The sequence below is a fragment of the Canis aureus genome, chromosome 5, assembly GCF_053574225.1.
Source record: "Canis aureus isolate CA01 chromosome 5, VMU_Caureus_v.1.0, whole genome shotgun sequence".
NCBI lineage: Eukaryota > Metazoa > Chordata > Mammalia > Carnivora > Canidae > Canis > Canis aureus.
The window spans coordinates 8110634-8131446 of NC_135615.1; the positions used below are offsets into that span (position 1 = coordinate 8110634).

A 20813-nucleotide genomic window follows, 5' to 3' on the forward strand; every position below is an offset into this window, starting at 1 on the left:
TGTGATAGGTATTAGCTATAAAATCCTGAGCGTGTATGTCTGTATTCTTGGAGATTATAACCAAGTAGGGAAGACAGATTTAAACAAATAGACACAAAAATAAGTAATTAAAATATAAAATTTCCTTTATGGGAAAAGAAAACACTCATTTTCTATTCATTCAATAGTTTTTTATTTGTACCTGTACTGTTCTAGTGTGAGCAAAACAAAGTCCCTGCTCTTATGGACTTACATTTTAATGGTGGGGGGGGAGGGTGAAACAGAAAATCAGTCAATCATCAGTCAATCAAACAAACATGTTTCAGATTGTGATAAGTGCTGTGAGGAAAAATAAAGCAGAATGGAGTGATGGAGAGAGAGATAAGGTAGTTAAGAAAAGCACCTCCGAACAGAATAACTCCTCTGAATAGATAATGTGTAGATAGAATCCTGAAGGAATTAAGGAAGCAAGTCGTATAGTTATCAGCACTCAGGTAGAGGGAATTGCAAAGATAAAGCCTCTAAGATGGGAAAGAGCTTGGTATGTTTGAGACTTGTGTGGCAGGAACTGGTGAGGAGGGGGAGAGGAAGTAGGAATTAGGTCAGAGTCATATCCAGAAACAAGGTCATGGAGGGTCTATGAGCTTTGGATTTCCTTCCCAGTGTGATGGGAAGCCTATTCCAGGGTTTTTAGTGGAACAGTAACATAATCAGATTTATGTTTTCATAAACATGTAAACATTTTAAACAGATGCTTGCAATTACAGCATGCATTAATCATGAATATATAGCTTGATGAATTTTATAGAGTGAACACTTCTGTGGATCATTGACCAGATCAAGCTATAGCCTATCAGCTCCTCAGTAGCCTCTATTATGCCTCTTGGGGTCACTTTTCTCTCCTCTAAAGATAATCACCATGTTTTGGTTTGCCTGTTTCGAATTTCATGAATGCTATCATATTATGTGTACTCTTTTGTTTTGGCTTTTTTTTTACTTAGTGTTATTATTATTATTATTTGGTTTATATATATTTTTTAGAGAAGGAGAGAGTGTGGGTAGGTGGGTGGGGGGTAGGGATAGAAGGGGGAGGGGAAGAGGGAGAGGGAGAGAGAATCTTAAGGAGGCTCCACGCCCAGCCTGGAGCCCTGCATGGGCTCAATCTCACTAGCTGAGATCATTACTTGAGCCTAAATCAAGAATTGGATGCTTAACTGACTGAGCCACCAAGGCACCCCTACTCAGTATTATCTTTGAAGTTCATCTGTGTTGTTGCATTAGCTGTAAATTTGTAAAATTTTATTTATTTATTTATTTATTTATTTATTTATTTATTTAAATTTTTGTTTATTTATGATAGTCACACACAGAGAGAGAGAGAGAGAGGCAGAGACATAGGCAGACGGAGAAGCAGGCTCCATGCACCGGGAGCCCGACGTGGGATTTGATCCCGGGTCTCCAGGATCGTGCCCTGGGCCAAAGGCAGGCGCTAAACCGCTGTGCCACCCAGGATCCCTAAAATTTTATTTATAGTAGTTCATCATATGAGTCTACCACGATTTATTTATTCACTCATTTGATGGACATTTGGCTTCTTTCCAGTCTTTAGCCTTTACAAATAAATACTGCTATGAACATTTTGAACAGAGTTTTTTATATGTGTGGATTTCCGCTATATCTAGGAGTGAAGTTACTGGGACACAGGATACACATTTTATGGCCAAACCTTAACAGATACCATAAGCAGTTTTTCAAGTGATTGTGCCAATTTATACTCCCATCAGCAGTATCTGAAAATTCTTGTTACTCTACATCCTTGCTAATAATTGTCAGTTAAAACAAAAATTTTTTTTAGAGATTTTGATGTATGTTTAGTAGTATCTCATGATTTAAACTTTCATTTGCCTAATGAAGTTGAGCATCTTTTCTTATTTACTATTTGGAGTCCATCTCTTGTGAAGTGTCTGTTCAGATCTTTTACCTTTGATTCACTAGCTCTAAGAACTTGTTACCTAATTTCTTTGAGTATACTGTTAAAAAAAATCCATAAGAATGGACTGTCATCCAATTTTCAGTTCTTTGAGTAGTCTCTATTTGAGTAACCAAAGCAAGTTATTATCAGTATCAGGCCTTCAATTTGTCAGAAGTCCTTAAGAACCACTTACTAAATATTGTGCTCATTGACACTATCTACTTGAATATAAAGGCTTTTAAAGATAGAAGATCCAGACACAGAGTGAATGGAAAATCAGTCTTCAAAAAATAGGACTAGTTTATAAGAAGGTAGACTCTTATTTCTTCCTTTGGAAATTACAGTTATTTAGTCAAAATTTGCATTAATTCTGCAACAAAAGCATCAGCATCATCAATAAAAATCTGGAAATTGATTTGGGAGATGGTCCAGGCAGCTAGTATTTAAGGAAACGCCCTGTGGCATCCATTGCAACCATAAACACCTGTGCTGTAACCAAAGCAAAGGAGTGTAAGGGAAGTAAAAAGCCCCTTTTTAAATATATAATTCCCGTTTGGTTTTTCAAGCTCATCTTATTTCTAACATAAATTTTTAGTAAAATTTATGATATGTTGGATTTGTATTTTTTATGAGTATTGTATGTATTTTATAATACTTTTAAGATTCTCTTTGTGTAATATGCAGCTGGTGTGTTTATGCCTATTTAAAAATTTTAACAGTTTGTATTTTTAAATGGTTCTAGAGGCTTTAAATTGTTAAATCTTTGCTTTTCTGATATACTGTTAAATCATTTCTGTGTTTAGCCAATTAAAGGGCTTTTTCTTTGTGAAAGTATTATCTATTAAAAATAATCCATTTTATAATGTAGTTTCCAGAAATATGTTATGTTGAAACCAGTTATATTTATAGGACATAAATTATGGAATGATTAAAATAATTTATTGCCTTCCAAATGCTTTATCCCAGAGTTCCTTTAATACTAAGCTCCACCAGTGCCTCTAAAGTGTGTATAAAATACTTAATATTTAATTATAACTTTTTATGAACAAAGTATAAAACAAGATCCTCTTGCATTTGGAATTTTATTATGTATCTAAGTGTTTGAAATAAAAAAAAAACCACCATTGAGTTTGACCAAGAAATCGTGACGCATTTGAAAGGCATATGCAGACTGTACATCACTACATTAGAAATTGGATGGCAGCCCAGTTGCTCCATCTCTGAGCCCTGTCTTTCCCAGGGGATTCTGGATGCTGTTAGATCACATCATCTTGTTTGCCTTTGCTGGACCTGGCAACTCAAAGCTAGATGTCTCCACCTGATGTTATGGTACATCCCAGTCCTCAGATTGCTCTGAACCTGAAACAGTTTGGCCCTCTTTCCGGAAGCGACTTACTGTCTACTTACTCTTTAAGATCTGGGGTCTGTTTCCCTATGTGGTCGCTTCTGAGTTCCTGTGTATTTTAAGCTCTCCTTCTAGTTCCCAGGGATCTTGCTTTGCTTTCTACAACCATGTTTTAAGCTATTACTGTCAACCCTCATTTATAATCTCGTACACGAACTGTGTTCTGAACTCCAATGATGACATGTTCTTTTGTAATTCAGTCTTGAGCTGGAGACTCTCCGTATATTTTTTTTCCATATTATTTATATTAGAGGTCTTTAAGAATAGGATGTTATATGCAAAGATGTTTAGTCTCACTACTAATGAAAGAAACAAAAAGTTAAAACAAGAATCATTTTTCATCATAGCATCTTTGCAAAAATTAGAAGATGACTACCTGTTGTACACTAGAATATGGATACAGCTGGCTCAAATGTTGTCAGCGTTTTTGTGACTTTGTTCTCTGTTGTATAGATAGCACTTTGAAATTTTGTATGTAAAACTAAAAACAAAACTGAGGTAGCAAATCCATTCTTAAAATTTATCCTAAAAACTACTGGTGGTTTTTCACAGAGATTTTCTATAAAATAGTTATAATAGTAATAATACTAATACTAATAGCAATAGTAGAATAAGAAAGTTTAATGGTCCATATACATACCTAAAAGAGAAGAATGAACAAATAAATTGTGGTTTATTCATATGATGAAATACTATGCAGCCTTCAATGCACAGATAAATATATTAATATGAAAAGACATTCAAAACCTACTAAATAAAAATAAGTAGATTTGAAGGACATTTTTCTAAAGTGTGTATTTATATATATTTACAAAAAAAAAAAGTCTGGAAGGAAATATATACACCAAAGTATTGACATCAATTTTCTCTGGAGGAGGAATGGTAGATTAGTTGAATTATTTTCTTTTTGCTTAGCTTTATTTTCTAATTTTCCTTTAGTGAACATAACATATAGTATGTGTTTAATAAACAAATTATGAAAGGAAAAAGAAAGATAGGTTATTATCCATTAGCTGTTATCCCAAATTGCTAAAACAGTCTATTAGTGTTGTAGTGTAGTGGAGAAGTTCCAGGATTAGAAGACTGGAAACTAGTCCAAACTATGGCTCTGTTTAGCTATGACACCATTGGCGAGTCTCTCTGGGCCTGTTTCTGTATTTATGAAATAAGTTAGTTGAACTAGATCTCTGATTTATAAGCTCCTTACAGACTATTGGAGTTTCTGTAGAACTAGTAGAATAGAGCAGGTTTCAGTACAAACTCTCCCTGCCCCTCTCCCCCGAACAGAGCAGTTCTGTATATTTGATGCTCTGTATCCTGAGCTTCTGTTTTAGGCTACCTTTCAACCAAATGTCAGGGAAAGAAAAAAGTACCCTATTTCTAAGATCCAGTAATTCTAAGTACTTTTTTATGCCTCTTCCTTTAAGCTTCACACCATCTTTCTATTCATTGGAGTACAGGTTCTTGGAGGACAGATCTTACCTTATGTATCAGGATATCCTTGCACTCCTGAAAGTATCAGACTATGATAGGCTGTATTCATTAAGAGCTAGTAAGGAAATGAATGCTTCATGTCTGATGCAATACTCTCTCCCTGACCTACTCTATCTACTTCAGTTTGGACCCTAATGAATAGTTTGGGTCACCTATAATTGTGTAACTTTTGGCAAGTTACTTAACCCCTCTGAGAATCAGTGTTCTCTTTTATGAAATGTTCTGAATGACCAAGTTGGATTATATTATCTCTATGTTTCAGTCTAGCTCCATAAAATTTAGTGAAATTATAGTCTGTATAGTTCAGTCTAATGAAATTGAGTCAACTACTAACATTGGTTGCCAATGTAATGTCATTATAATCCTAAATTAACTTAGATTTGGAAAATTCATTTGTATGTACATTTAACAAGATGAGTCCCTGACATTCTATCTAGATCGTTGTAGTGCTTCAAATAGTGAAATCATGTTTCACTAGAGTCATGTTTCACAAGAATCAGACACTTAACCAACTGTTTCTGTCTGACTGTCTATATCTATGTCTTCTCTACCCCTCAGAGGGGACTTCATTATTCATTGGTAGCTAAAATGAACTGAAATTTAAGGTTAAATTGGAGATTCCTGCTTGCCCAAAGGGTACGGATAGAATTGTTTTTAACCTAAAAATAAAATCTGTTCTCTGATTCAGAGTAAACAAGATTTTATTCATATCAGAAAATAAGTAGCTTCTGAAAATAACTCATGTTAATAAAGCTTCTTTATAAGAAAATATGTGTAAAAATAGGCTATCTATATTCTAGTTTTGTGTGTATTTCTCTATCTTTGTTTGATATGAAACAAAACTATTAACATTTACTGACTTGAGAAATATAGGGAAAAAAGTGAACGGGAGGACTTGCACACAAGATTTTAAAGTCATCATTTTATATTATTCTTGTTTTATGTAAACTCTATTCATTTAATTCATTTAAATTTAGTTTGTTTTTAGGGACACCTGGGTGGCTTAGTGGTTGAGCATCTGCCTTTGGCTCAGGTTGTGATCCCAAGTCCTGGGATTGAATCCTGCATCGGGCTTCCCGGGGAGCCTGCTTTTCCCTCTGCCTATGTCTCCACCTCTCTCTGTCTCTCATGAATAAATACATAAAATCTTTTTAAAAAATTAGTTCGTTTTTTATGTCTTACTTTCTGTCAGGTTTTTGTTGGGCACAAATGAGATGTGGACCGTCTCCTTAGGAAGCTGCTCCGATTAAAAAGACAATTGTATAAACAAGTAACTACAACATGGTAGGATATGTTCTGGAGTAAGGAAGCTCTGTAACGGCCTGGGAGACTGCTTCACAGTACTGGAGTATAGTGGCTGGGGAGTTCTGCTGCAAGGTACTTTGGCACTGACAAGGGAGTGGACCATTCAGCACAGATGGAATTTTCAGAATACAGCCTGTCAGCAAGGCACATGCTACGGTAAAGGCTGATGGGAAAATTTATTAGTGCTCGCAGGCATGTTCATTATAGAAAATCTATGAGTTGTATAAAAACAGTAGGAAACTGGCCCTAGATCCCAAAGATTGTGTGTGTTTAAAATAAATTTTATCATATTCTGACTTTTATATTTTACTGCTTTCCTAAGGATTGTATTTTGGGCATGCTATTCATTTCCTGTGCCATTAATAATTTTTCACAATTATGACTTCAGTAGTTATCATAATTTTACTTAGCTATTCCTTTCTTTATTTGTTATTTTTTAGCTATTTTTTTAGCTATTCCTTTCTGTCACTATTGTTGGACATTTAATTGCCAATTTGAGGTTATAATACCTTGAGTGAATATCTTATAAATATGAATTTTTGCCATTGTCTCTTATTATTATTCCTTTTTTTTGTCTCATTATTTTGCTAGTGATTAGGTTAAAAGGTATAAAATTTAAGTCTCTTGATAAATATTGCCAAGTGAGTTTGCAAAAAGGTTGTATATTCCCAGATAGAAGTGTGGAAACTTTCATTTGACTACATCTTCTAGGACACTGTAGAACCATGTTGTTGGTTGTTTTATTTTATTTTTTTATTTTATTTTATTTTATTATTTTATTTTATTTTTTATTTTATTATTTTATTTTATTTTATTTATTATTTTATTTTATTATTTTATTTATTTTTTATTTTATTTTATTTTTATTGGTGGGGGCAGGCAGAGGGAGAGGGAGAGAGACTCTTTAGCAGTCTCCATGCCCAGCGTAGAGCCCAACCTGGGGCTCTGTCTCACCATCCTAAGAGCATGACCTGAGCTGAAATCAAGAATCAGACACTTAACCAACTGAGCCACCCAGGTGCCCCTGTTTTTTTTGTTTTGTTCTGTTTTTCTTTTTCTGATCAATTTTCATGTAGTATCTTTTATTCTGTGTCTTTCTCTATCTGGAGAGAATATTGTTAATAAAAGTCTTAACTAAACTTCATAACAGTAAAGAGTAATTCCCTTCAGAAGTCCTTAGTAGAAAAGTGTTTTGGAAATTCATTATCTTTCCTTTATAATTTGAAAACCTCATGAAATGAGAATTTAAGAACTGATTGACTTCATGTTTAAGAAGACAGTTCTAGCAGCATAGTACTATATTTGGAAGAGAGAGAGGTATGTTTCTTGCTCTAAATGATCAATTCTGTCATTGGATGTTTATGATTAGCAGATAATTTCTGGCAAGATAGCAGCAAATGAAGAATGTAACTAAAACTGTTTTCCTTCATTTTGGTAGATATGTTTAAAACGCAATAGATTATAAATTCTCAGTAGAGCCAGATAGGCTTTGGTGATGTGGGCAAAATGATGATCCTTGTATAAATGGTATTGAACTGTGAACATTGTGTGATATAATGTTCTTGTTTTATTGTTTGGATATATGCTAAATGTGATTGACCGCTACTGTATTCTTTTAAGTATGCATTTAGTAAGTAATTTATTTCTTCCCAATCTTTGGCTCTCTCCTGCCTTTATGAAGTTCCATATTTATTAAAATACAGGAAAGTAAAATGCAGCTAAGCAGAAATTTTAATACTGATTAATATAGTATTCTATATGGTTTGTTAGAGAAGTACATAATTCTGTGCTCTTTTAGCTAAATAAAAATAATATTTAAGTTTATGTAAAGCATATTTAAATAATTTTGGCATCCCAGTTATCAGTCATTATTTGGCATAAATCTCTTCCTAGTATGCTCAGAAGGTGTCCAGCAGTCAAACTGATAAATTTCTGTGAAATATAATTTTTTCGTGGTATTTATATTAGAATTTTGATTTCTGTAAAATCTAAATTATCTAAGGCTTTATCTAAGGCTTGAGGGACACCTGGGTGACTCAGTAGGTTAAGCCTCAGATTCTTGATTTTGGTTCAGTCATGATGCCAGGGTTGTGAGATTGAGCCCTGCGTCATGCTCTGCGCTCAACAGGAAGTCTGCTTGAGAGTCTGTGTCCCTCTGCACACACCCCCTCCACCCCCACATGATCTTTCTGTCTCTCAAATAAATAAATGAATCTTTAAAAAAAAAAGAAAGAAAATGATTGAAGTATATAGTAGATGATTCTTCTGTATGGATTTAAGTATGCCATGTAACATAAGGAGGAAAATTTATTAGATTAAATAAATACTTGAGTTAATTTACTGTGTACCTAGTTTTATTTGCTATTAATAAATGGGTGATGAACTTTTGAAAACTGAAATATTTAGAAGTCATGAGTATTTTAAGGCTTAGCAAACATTCTTTATATGAAAAACATAGTCCCAGGTAAGTAATTCAAAATTTCACTGGAATATATAAGTATCAGATTGGGGTCTTTTACATTTTGGATAAAGAGCTGTTTTTTAGAGAAGAGGTCTCTACAGTTGGAGTTGTATGTTTTATGACTGTGGGTAAGTCACTTTACTTCTCTGAGCCTCATTTAAAAAAAATGTAAATATATTAATATATTGCTCAAAGTTGTAGTAACAGTTAAATATGGTTTAACACATAGGTGAGACTCCATAAATGCTCACATTTGAACATTTAGCATCATTTATTCTCATATTTAATTGTAGATAATATTTGAAGAATTTTGATATAATGATGTATTTATTTATTTATTTACTTGAGAGAGAGCAAACCTGTGGGCATGAATGGTGTTTGCAGGGGGGAGGGCACAGGGAGAGGGAGAAGCAGACTCCTCGCTGAGCAGAGCATCTGATGCAGGGTTCTGGGATCAAGATCTGAGCTGAAGGCAGACACTTAACTGACTGAGCCCCCCGAGCCCCCCAATGATGTATCTTGAAGTTGAAATATTTCCTCTATATAAAATGGAATTTAGGCTTTGAGCTGTTTAGAAAACAGCCCTGCAATGTGTGCAGTGTGTACAGAATACTTTATAAAAACATTTTTCATTTGTTGTTTTTTTCTCTAAAACCGAAGCCATAAATATTTTTTTTTTTTAATATTTTATTTATTATTTATTTATTTAAGTCACAGACAGAGAGAGAGAGAGGCAGACACACAGGCAGAGAGAGAAGCAGGCTCCATGCACCGGGAGCCCGATGTGGGATTCGATCCCGGGTCTCCAGGATCGTGCCCTGGGCCAAAGGCAGGCGCCAAACCGCAGCGCCACCCAGGGATCCCATTTTTTTTTTTTTTAATGAGAGATGAGTTTTAAGTATTTCCAAAGATAGTACCAAGGGAGCATGAGAGAAACTTTGAGGGGGCAATATTGAGCAAAATCTGTGTGTTCAAAGGGAGATAGTCTCCTAAACCATATGTTCTTCTTGGTGAAGTAGGAGGATAGGGATATACTATGATGGTGTTTGCTTATGGCCATTGTCCAGACCAGATTTTTGAATTACACATTGAAATTTACTATATTAACAAGCCATCTTCAGGCATTAAATTATAAAGACATATCCCATACCAGATGAATATCAAAAGAAACCATCTAAACAGAATATAAACCAATGTAAATGCCTTAAAGAAAGCAGGTAAATCCTATGTAAATACTTTAAAGAAACTGTAGTTTAAAGGACATCATCCTTCCAACGAGGAGATGTTCGTAGATGCTTTTTTTTTTTTTTTACTATGATAGCAAAATAACTAGAAAAAACTCTATTAGTCTTATTTCCATTTATAGGATAATGGATAAGTAAGATGTGCTATATTCACAATGGAATTTTCTACATCAGTGAAAATCAGTGAACCACATCAGAGTTTGGGTGGTGGTTCATCAGCCCTTTTCCTCCTCTTTCTGGCCAATAGCTTAGTCACATTCCCCACCCTCCCTTAATTAACTTTAATGAATATGTTAAGTAACAGAATTAGAAAGTAATGTCAGGGACCGTTAAAGAAGAAAAAAATGGACACAGAAAATATGCCAGCTAGATTCAGTCATACCTGCTTCTGGAATCAGTCGTAAGGCGGAATTCCCTCAAATTATAAGGAAAGCTTTACAAATGCCAGGTGGCACATGAGAATTTTCATTCTAGATACTACTTTGAAAGTGATTTCTCTGTTTCAGCAAACAAACTCAGACTTTTCCCCCAGTTATCATGAAGACATTTTTATTAGTCACAAGGAGAACGGAGGGGGAGAATGAAACAAGTGTTGTCTAAATCCATCAGGACTACTGAAAAAACAACTCAGCGGATTTGCCCAGGAAATGAGTCTGAATGGGTCATTGGCTATGAAGGAAGTATATGCTGATTCTTACCATCTTGTCATTTTATGAGACTGATAATATTGTTACCAGGTTATATGTGTCATAAGAAAGTTAGGAATAACTTTTTGAGTCATGATAGTAGTTTAAACTATTAAACATTTCTAGAAATTTCACAACATTCTTTCCAATGTTTTTTAATTTATTTCAGATTTGAAACAGCTATCTTTTATGAGGGCAAAGTTATAAAATTGAGTAATTAAGAATTTGTGTCTTTGAAATGTTGGGATCTGAAAATCAGAGAGAAAGAGACAGAAGTGAGGAAAGTGCATTGCTAGGTAAAAAATTACATGAAAATCCAGAACTCTGAGTAAAAAGGAATCACATAAAAACAAATACTAGTTGATTCAAAATAATGGTAAGTGAAACCATTTAGGAACAGCAGCAGAAAGGACCAATATCAACAGTTGGCTTAGATAGAAAATACTATAGGAATGTCCAAGTAAATAATAAACTGAAAAATTAAGAGTTATATTTTTTAAATTGTCCAAGTGTTTAATTTGAAATACTTTAAAACTAAAGTCATCTAGATTTTTCCATTTCTTTGATCATCATCTTTTATCTCTGAAATATTAAAATATCTCCTGAAAATTAGAATTAGTTCTTGGAAAAACATTTTTAGATACATCTAATATTCAATATCAGAGTAATTCCAATTGTTATCCTGGATTGTCAAAAAAAAAAAAAAACAAACAAACTTTAGGAGGACTCTATAAACAGAAGCTGCAAGTGAAGGGCTGCCAACCATACTTAGCATATAAAAGTTGATTCAAGAGTCTTAGCTCAATTGGAATTTAAACAGACTCTTAAAAAAAAGCATTATGTTTCCACATATGTTGAAAATTTTTGCAGAGAAGCACCATATCAAGGAAGCCCAATATGTGAAGAATAATTCGTTATAAGGTTAACTCTCTGTGGCATTAGGATTATAGAGGAAGTGCTTTAAAAATAAACAATATGTAGGGATGCCTGGGTGACTTGCCCAGGTGGCTCACCTGGTTAAGCATCCAACTCTTGGTCTCCGCTCAGATCATGATCTCAGGGTTGTGAGCCTGAGCTCCCCTTTGGGCTCTGTGTTGTGCATGGAGCTTGCTTGGGAGTCTCTCTCTCCCTCTCCCTCTTTCCCTTCTCCTCCCACATGCTCTTGCTCTCTCTCTCTCTCTCAAAAATGAAAGCATGAATGAATGAGTGCAAGCTAAATGATTGTTGTGATTTCCTTTCTGCTTCTGACAGAGCAGAAAGAGCTCTGTCACTTATTAGCCCTTTGTTTTTGACAGATTACTCAACTACTGTGAGCCCATTTTTCCATCAGACTTACTGTGATGTATATAAAAATCTAGTAGAAAGTTTAATGTCTATTCAAGATTTTGTCTTGAATGTCTTTCCTTTCAGAAAAACTGTGTTTTATATGCCATTCTCCTGGGTATCTAGAAAGGGCTTTCATGATACATTTTTGAAATAAGTCATTATTCATTGGTAACCTCAGTGTTTTTTTTTTTTAAGCAGTTAACTAGTGCTTAGTATGTGTGACATACTGTTTTAAACACTTGATAAACTTTGACTCATTAGATCTCACGAGAAGCTTATGAAGTAGGCACTGTAATTATCATCCTTACAGTAAAGATGAGGAACTGAGGCACAGGTATGTTGGGGGACTTGCCCAGGGCCCACATCTGGAGAATCAAGGACCCTGGGACTGGCTCCAGAGTCCCTGCTTGTACCCCCTGTGCAAGCCATCTCCCTCAGTAATGATAGAAAAACATCCAGCCAGATGACAGCTGTGATTATGAGAACACTTTCATGTATGTAAAAGGATGAAAAAAAGGACGCAGACATTCAAATCTTGTGTTTTCTTAGCAAGTGACAAATTAAAAAGGTGTTGCTTCAGTGTTAAAAAGTCTGGCCCCAGAATATATAAGGAAGAAAATCTTACTTTATGCAACCAGTACTACTGGGACGCCTGGGTGGCTCAGTGGTTGAGCAGATGCCTTTGGCTCAGGTCATGATCCCAGGGTCCTGGGATTGAGTCCTGAATCGGGCTCCTGGTAGGGGGCCTGCTTCTCCCTCTGCCTGTGTCTCTGCCTCTCTCTCTCTCTCTCTCTCTCTCTCTCTGTCTCGTGAATAAATAAATAAAATCTTTAAAAAATAAAATAAATGGTACTACTAACATTGTCAGTGGTAAGATGAAATAAATCATTTTCAAAGAGATAGGAGGAGGTCTCATAATCTTAGGTGTAATAGAATCAATATTAGAATCTTTTAAGGTGAAACAATATGAATGCTTTTTTTATGGTTTATCATAAATGATTCTTGGAATGTACTAGGAAGCTATCTCCATTCTACTTAAACTACAAGTAGTTAAAAAGATAGCTGAGGGGTTATGTATTTGTTGTATGTGTAGGCATTCTTTCATTACTCTTGTTTACTTTCATGACAGTGCAGGATAACATTTAGACTTTGTACTTTTTACCTGAGTTTTTAAAAAATAGCTTTATTGAAGTATGATTTACATACTATAAAATTCACCTACTACTGTAAGCATACATTTCAGTGGCTTGTACTGAATTTATACAGTTGTGAAATTTTGATCACAGTCTACTTTTAGAACATTTCCATTATCCTAAAAAGTTCTCTCATACCAGTTTGAATTCTCTTCTGTGAGGTTTTAATTTCCTTTATTCTTTTTTTTAATTTCCTTTATTCTTACATGATCATTTCCCCCTTATACCTTCTTTCACTCCTTTATTTTTTTTTAATTTTTTTTTAATTTTTATTTATTTATGATAGTCACAGAGAGAGAGAGAGAGGCAGAGACACAGGCAGAGGGAGAAGCAGGCTCCATGCACCGGGAGCCTGATGTGGGATTCGATCCCGGGTCTCCAGGATCGCGCCCTGGGCCAAAGGCAGGCGCCAAACCGCTGCACCACCCAGGGATCCCCTTTCACTCCTTTAGATTGCTTTGTCTAATTGTTATATCTGGATTTTATGGAGTTTGTTTTTGTCCTTTATTTTGGCTTCTTTTAACCTTGAGTTATTATTTATTCAATCAAGTGACCTTGTTATGAAGTCTTTCAAGGGGATCAAATGACAGTTCTTAATCCACAGGAATTTAACTGCTATTGTTCTAGTCACCTCTTTACTTCTTGGATTCTGATATCGTTAGTACATGAATTGGTGCTCATGGTGGGGAGGTGAGAAGTATGGTGAGGGGCATGTGTAAGGGGTCTTTGTAGTGGAGGGATCTGTAACTGCTGTGTCCTTCATTGTGTGCCTCTGCTTTGCCCTTATAAAATGCAACAGATCAAATGGCTCTGTGGCTCAGTAGAAGAAAGAGTGGAGAAGGCACGAATGTGTATTTCTTTTCATCTTCTCTTTCTATGTGGAAAGAAGTATAACCTTCCTTTCTGTCCTGTAGGGAAAAGATAGGAGGCTGGAGAGGATTCAGTGTAATGTTCTGGGAAGATGGAATAATAGAAACAACTGAGCTGTGTTGCATTCAGAAATCTTTAAAAGTTTGTAGGGATCAAAAAGGAAATTGCTTATTCTTCTTCATCCCATCCTCTTCATTTTTATGAAGACCTTAGTAGAACAAGACATAGTAGGCTTATTTCAGAAACTTCCAAGCATGAAATCATAATATAAGAGGTTTATATATATATTCAAAGGAAAAGAAATGAAAACTTGAATGTATTTGGGAGCTGTGAGGCCAAGTCTTAATAATACACTCAAAATAAATTTTATACATCTATAATTTCTAAAGTGCTAAAGTCAGGGTTCTGCAGGAAAAGTGGAATATAAAAATGTAATAAATTAGATCAAAGAGCTACTGGGGAGAAGAATCTGTGCTGACTACAGAGTAAAAGAGATGAAAAATAATATGATAGAGGGGAGCTATTCTAGCTTCAGATTCAGGAAACCTTGATTTTAATTTTTGCCCCATACTAGCCAGCAGTAATCTTGGATAAATCACTTACCCATCTGGGTCTCAATTTCCCCATGTGTAACATGAAAGCATTTATTGATCTTGTTTATGTCTTGGAGAGTCTTTTGTTCTTCACAATTATATAATGAGATGGCAACACATGAAAAGATGTATATTATTAGCCACGAGGGAAATGCAAATTATGGTCACAGTACCTAGCACTGTGCACCTATAACAATGGCTAAAATAAAAAATAATGACAGTACCAAATGCTGTTGAGGAAGCAAAGAAACTAATCACTCATACATCTTGGAATGTAAAATCGCATATTCACTCTGGAAGACAGTTTGGGCAGTTTGTTACAAAATTAAACATGCAGTTACCTAATCACCCAACAGTTGCACTCTTGGATGTTTATCCCAGAGAAATGGAAATTATGTTCACACAAAACCTGTATATGAATGTTCAGAACCTATTTATACATAGTAGCTCCAAACCGGAAACAACAGAGATGTCCTTTAAAGTAACTGGGGTACATCTATACCATCGAGTACTACTCAGCAATGAAAGGGATGAGCTATTGACACATGCAACCACTTCACTGAATCTCCAGAGAATTATGCTGAGTGAAAAAAGGCATTCCTAAAAGTTTACTGACTATATTATTCCATGTATATAACATCCTTGAAATGACAAAATGATAGAAATACGGAAGAGTAGCGGTTGCCTAGGTCAGGGCCTGGGTGAGGGGTGAAGGGAGAGAGTGGATTGATTCTGAAAGGGCCACAGGAGAGATCCTGTGGTGATGGAATTCTTCTGTCTCTTGAATATGCAAACCTACACAAGTGATAAAACTGCATAGAACTGAACATAAACAGGATACAAGTAAAACTGCTCTGGACAAGTTGAATGGATGGTATCCATGTCATTACCCTGGTTGTGGTATATACTGTAGTTTTCCAGGATGTTACTGTTGAGGGAAATTGCATAAAGATTAAGAGATCCCTCTGTGTTATTTCCGACAAGCACATGTAAATGTGTAATTATCTCAAAATAAGAAGCTTAATTTGGAAAACAATAAATTATATATATTTTATTTACTCTTGTATCCTCACTGGGTGGAACAATGTTGGATACAGAGTAGGTACTCAATATTTATTTACTGAATAAATTGGGGGGAGGGGCTTGTGAATGTATAAACTGATTCTCTCATTTGAATCACAAAAGGAGGATCCAGTCACCGCTTAAATCTTAACCAAATTATTTGGGTAATTAAGCCCAGAAAAATAACCTTTATCCTTCAAACTTTACCTAATCATATGATGACTTTTGCAGTTATTGAGACTCTCCCATGTTTATGTTTGCTGTTACTCCCTCTTTCTATCAAAATCCCTAACTCCTAGAAGGGAGGATAAACTAAAATGCAATTACGATAAATTAGCTTCAAATGCACAGTCTCCACAGATGGCTTCAGTCTTGATTATGGTAGCTCTATGATAAATCTTGAAGTCTTGTACTGTAAATACACAAATTTTGTTCTTTTTCATATTTGTTTTGGCTATTTGGATACTTTTCATTTTAAAGTGAATTTTAGAAACAGCTTACTAACTTCTAAACAAAAATCCCCTGGGATTTTGACTGCGATTTCATTGAATTTTAGATCAATTTTGGGGGAGTTGACATTAGAGTATTATTGAATCTTCTGAACCATGAACATGGTATATCTCTCCATTTATTTAGATATTCTTTTAACCTCTCAGTAGTGTTTTGGAGTTTCAGTTAGTAGGCATTACAAATCTTTTGTCAGATTTTGTCAGCTAGAGAGGGCTACATGCTTCCATAATTCTGTTGTTATTTTAAAATTAAAGAATTTACAAAATGTGTGCCAATGGGGACAATAGTAGAGAAAATAGATGATGTGAAAGGGGGGCGAATTGCGGGAACCACATCTTTGTTAAGAGGGACATAGTACATAGGTTGGTGCCCTAGAAGAATAAGCCGTTGGAGCAGGACTGTAATAGGAAGGAAGGCGGAGAATGTGGGCCCAGCTGCAGGTAGTGGCTGGGTAGACGTGGCAAGTGACTAAGTTCTCAGCTTATGCCTCATGTTTTTACAGTATAATAGAAAGCAGGGTCATTAGCTATAAGTGAGGTTGGATGAGAAGGGTTGAAATAGTCATCCATCATGAGTGGGATGGAGAGAACTGTATTATTATTGACAGACAATATAAAAGGCTCCCTTGGGCATCCCTGGGTGGCGCAGCGGTTTAGCGCCTGCCTTTGGCCCAGGGCGCGATCCTGGAGACCCGGGATCGAATCCCACGTCGGGCTTCCGGTGCATGGAGCCTGCTTCTCCCTCTGCCTGTGTCTCTGCCTCTCTCTCTCTCACGTTTGACTGCATAGGTGCAGGCCCAGAGTAGGCAATGTTAATTATTTATCCAGCTGTAGGTTTTGTCAGGTAACTTTGAGGAAGTACAGAGAAAGGGAAAGGAGTGAATGAAGCTGGCTCACGATGGAAGTGAGAACATGGGGCTGTGAGGGACAGGGAAGAGGTGGGAGAGGTAGGCCCAGGTTGCAGTTTTAGAAGAGCTGTGGAATGAGAGGGAATGAAGAGTGAGATCTTTGCTTTGAGATTGCAGAGGGTTTTCAGTTATGAGCTGATGAAACCCAAGAGTGGAGTAGAGGAGATCTTGATCTCCTCTACTTGGTGGCCAGGATAATGGAAGGATCATCTATGTGAATACTGAATTTATGCTCAGAACTCGAAGGTCCTACTTATTAGTTTCTAATTATCTTTTGTTCCTGTTGGACTCTCTGATACCAGTTTTAGAGTTCTTACTCAGTAAGAGTTTCATGTCTCTTCTTTCATAGTTTTTGTTTCATAGTGTCAGCTTCATTCCTTCTGTTGCATTTAAAATTTTTGACACTATATTTCTAATTTCCAAGAGCTCTTTCTCACTTCTGATTGACTTTCATAGCATTCCTTTCTAGAAAAAAAATTTAATTTTTGATGATCTGCATGATTTCTGGTAATACAAAGAAGATGGTTCTTTTTTCTCCCTTTAGATTTGTATCTCTGCTCAGATTATTAGATTTTTACATATTTTTTTTCTAAGTGAGGAAGTATATTGAGTTATCCAGTTAACTTTTAAATATCTTTTTATTTTAGATATCAAAAACTAAAGATGGAAAAGAACAAAGTGAAACTGTATCACCATCCGAAGATGAAACATTCTCCTGGCCAGGTCCCAAAACAGTCATGTTGAAAAGAACATCTCAAGGCTTTGGTTTCACATTAAGGCATTTTATTGTTTATCCCCCAGAGTCTGCAATTCAATTTTCATATAAGGTAAGAGAAATAATTAATTAAAGTAACTTGAGAAAAAAAAAACACACACACACAATGCCATTCCTATCTTTGTCTTGTCTTCCTTTCAACCCCCACCCCCCAAAACCCCATCTTCTGTATGAAAGCTCCATCCTTCTGACAAGGGGCACTGTTAATGAGATTATTATTGGCATGTTTTGGGAGAGGGTCGTGTGAATGGAGTTGAACCTTGCTGTGATTTCACTAGAGTTTATAAATAAGTATTCATATATGGATGTATTTTTTTATATTGTAGGATGAAGAAAATGGCAACAGAGGAGGTATGCTATAAAAATTTTAATTTTTCTCTGAATATTTTTCTACAAGTCTTTATGTTAAGTAATATTAAATGAGATGGTACAGTTTTTGTAGTCCACATATATAATAAATCTTAGATGTGAGAGTTCTAGAAATCAAATAATCTTACTATCGACTTTAGAGTTTCATGGATTCCATTGTCTCATCATGATTTGAACATGCTATGACTTTATTGTTAATTATACATTAGTATTTATGTGGGGGGAACATATAAGATTCTAGGAACTTAATTCTGATATTTTTATTTAATTAGTTATATATTATTAATTCTTGTAGGTAAGAAATGCTGTGTGTTTTATCTAGTAGACTTATTGACTCAACTATTGAAAACTAGAGTATTTTGAGTCTTCTTGATGTTATTTAAGCATTATATGTAATGAGTTTAAAAAAGAGAATCAGGCTGGGGATAGGGGTATTTCTTAGTAATGTCCACATATTTTTGTTTTAATTTCATGTGAACATGAGACCTAAAATTTACATACAATAAAATGTACTCATTTTAAAAACTTTTATTTCTAGATAATTTTAGACAAAATAGTTGCCAGAGTAGCACAGTTTCCATATGTCCTTCATCTGACTCCCCCCTAATGTTCAACAACTTACATAATCAGGGTACAGTGAACAAAGTTAAGAAATTAACATTGGTACGATGCTGCTGTCAAAACCACAGACTTTATTTGGGTTTTACCAGTCTTTCCTCTAGCGTCCTTTCTCTGTTGCAGGATTCTACATTGCATTCCCTTGTCACGTCCCTTCAGTCCCCTCTAGCCTGTGACAGCACCTCCACCCAGTCCTTGTATTTCATGTTCTTAACACTTTGAAGGGCACCAGTCAGTGATTTCGTAGAATGCCCATCAATTTGGCCTTGTCTGATGTTTTCTCATCATTAGTTTAAAGTTATGCATTTTTAACAAGAATACCATGTTAGCACCTGTGATAGGTATATAGTTATAATTAAGGTGCATTTCTGTAAATATATAACTTGTGAAACCACCATCACAATCAAGATAAGGTACCAATAAGAATCTTTCTATAGATTCACTGTTTTACACCTGGAACTAATGTAACATTGTATGTTAACTATATCCTTCCATAAAAAAGAAAAACCTTTCCATCATCCCATAAAGTTCCCTTGTGCCCCTTTGCTGTTCCTAGACAATTACTAATCTGCTTTCCATCACTGTAGATCAGTTTTGCCTCTTAGAAATTTCATACAGATGGAATAATACAATGTGTACTCTCTTGTGTCTTTGTCTTGGGGTAGTGTTTTTTGAGGTTCCACCACATTGTATGTATAGGTACTAATATGCTATCTTTTTTATTTTTTGCTGAGTAGTTTTCCCTTGTTTGAATATACCACAGATTGTTTATCCACTCACCTGTTTATCCATTCACCCATTCACCCTCTCAGCGGTTGATGAAGCTTTGTAATACACGTACCTGATTTGAGGTCTTAGAATGGCTATGCTAAAGGGTTAAATGAGAGGAAAACAATCCCTTTTAGCATTCTCAAAAGTCATCTGTGAGTGTAGGACCAGGTAGGAAAGACCCTTCATAGTTGCCACTATTTGTAAGAATGGCCACTCTTGTGACACCGTCTGTCATACACTGGGGCTCAGGGTGAATTCCAAATATTACTTGGCTTGGGTTAGAAGTAGTGTTAGTGAGGAAAGGGAAAACTTACAAAACCAGCATCATCCACTGTCTTCCACTACCCCGCAGAATGATGTGCTTGTTCCCAGGATGGCGTATGACACACAGCATCTAGAATATCATGCCTGTCTCATTCTACTCTCCATTGGGAGAAATATACTTCTAATAAATGTTGAAACACACAGTTCTAAAACTTTATGCAGACTACCTATCTGACATAGCTCAATGAAGTTAATAGGTTTAGTTATTTGCTTTGACTAGAGAGAACAGGTCTAATCTAGGTCAGGAGTGATCTGCTGGGGAATATTATAATTTAAATGCCTATGTTATTTACTAATATATACCTAATTTCATGTAAAAACAGGGTTTGTGTCCACATGAAGAAATGCAGGTATTGTAGTAAGATTAAAAATTAAGACTAAAGAGACACCTAGGTGGCACAATCAGTTAAGCATCTGCCTTCGGCTCAGGTCATGATCTGAGGACCCTGGGATTGAGCCCTGCACAGGGCTCCTGGCTCAGTGGGGAGTCTGCTTCTCCCTTTCCCTCTGGCCCTCCCTGCTGCTTGGTGCGCTTGTGCCCTCTCTTTCTCAAATAAATTAATTAAATCATAAAGATACATTAAAAAGTTCCTGGTGGAAAAAAGAATGAATTAAACTGACATTTGGGAAATTTACTGTGCATACATGTGTGCTGTAGATCCTAACACTGGGTTTTAAATTTGCTTTTGAGCTTTTCTAGTGACCAGAAAACAAATGAAAATAGGATTAGTTAAGGATTCACATTATCCATATGAAAACAACATCCTGTTTGCAGTGAAGCCTGAGACAGATTTCCCCTCTGTGTCCTCATAATGGAAAACAGTAATACAGTAAATAATATCCTTAATACCATTCCTTCATATGGTTATTTTTAAATGTATATTCAGTGTAAGGTGATTTCAAAACCCCAAGGTCCAGTCTCTTAAAAGAAAGGGCTTCTCAACTGGGG

The 20813-nt window shown here is 35.6% G+C and overlaps 1 protein-coding gene and 1 long non-coding RNA gene across 9 annotated transcripts in view; one reads left to right on the forward strand and one right to left on the reverse strand.

Annotated features, from left to right (window-relative positions):
- The window catches only part of ARHGAP21 (Rho GTPase activating protein 21), a 136274-nt gene that overhangs the window by 39729 nt on the left and 75732 nt on the right, over positions 1-20813 (forward strand). For all 7 annotated transcript variants that reach the window (XM_077896773.1, XM_077896778.1, XM_077896772.1 and 4 more), the window contains 2 exons: positions 17655-17834; positions 18109-18133. In XM_077896773.1, coding sequence (XP_077752899.1) covers positions 17655-17834; positions 18109-18133 — 205 coding nt within the window. Of the gene's footprint in view, positions 1-17654; positions 17835-18108; positions 18134-20813 lie in introns of those variants that run through there.
- The window catches only part of LOC144313662 (uncharacterized), an 82648-nt gene that overhangs the window by 1333 nt on the left and 60502 nt on the right, over positions 1-20813 (reverse strand). The gene's annotated exons all lie outside the window — the stretch shown is intronic.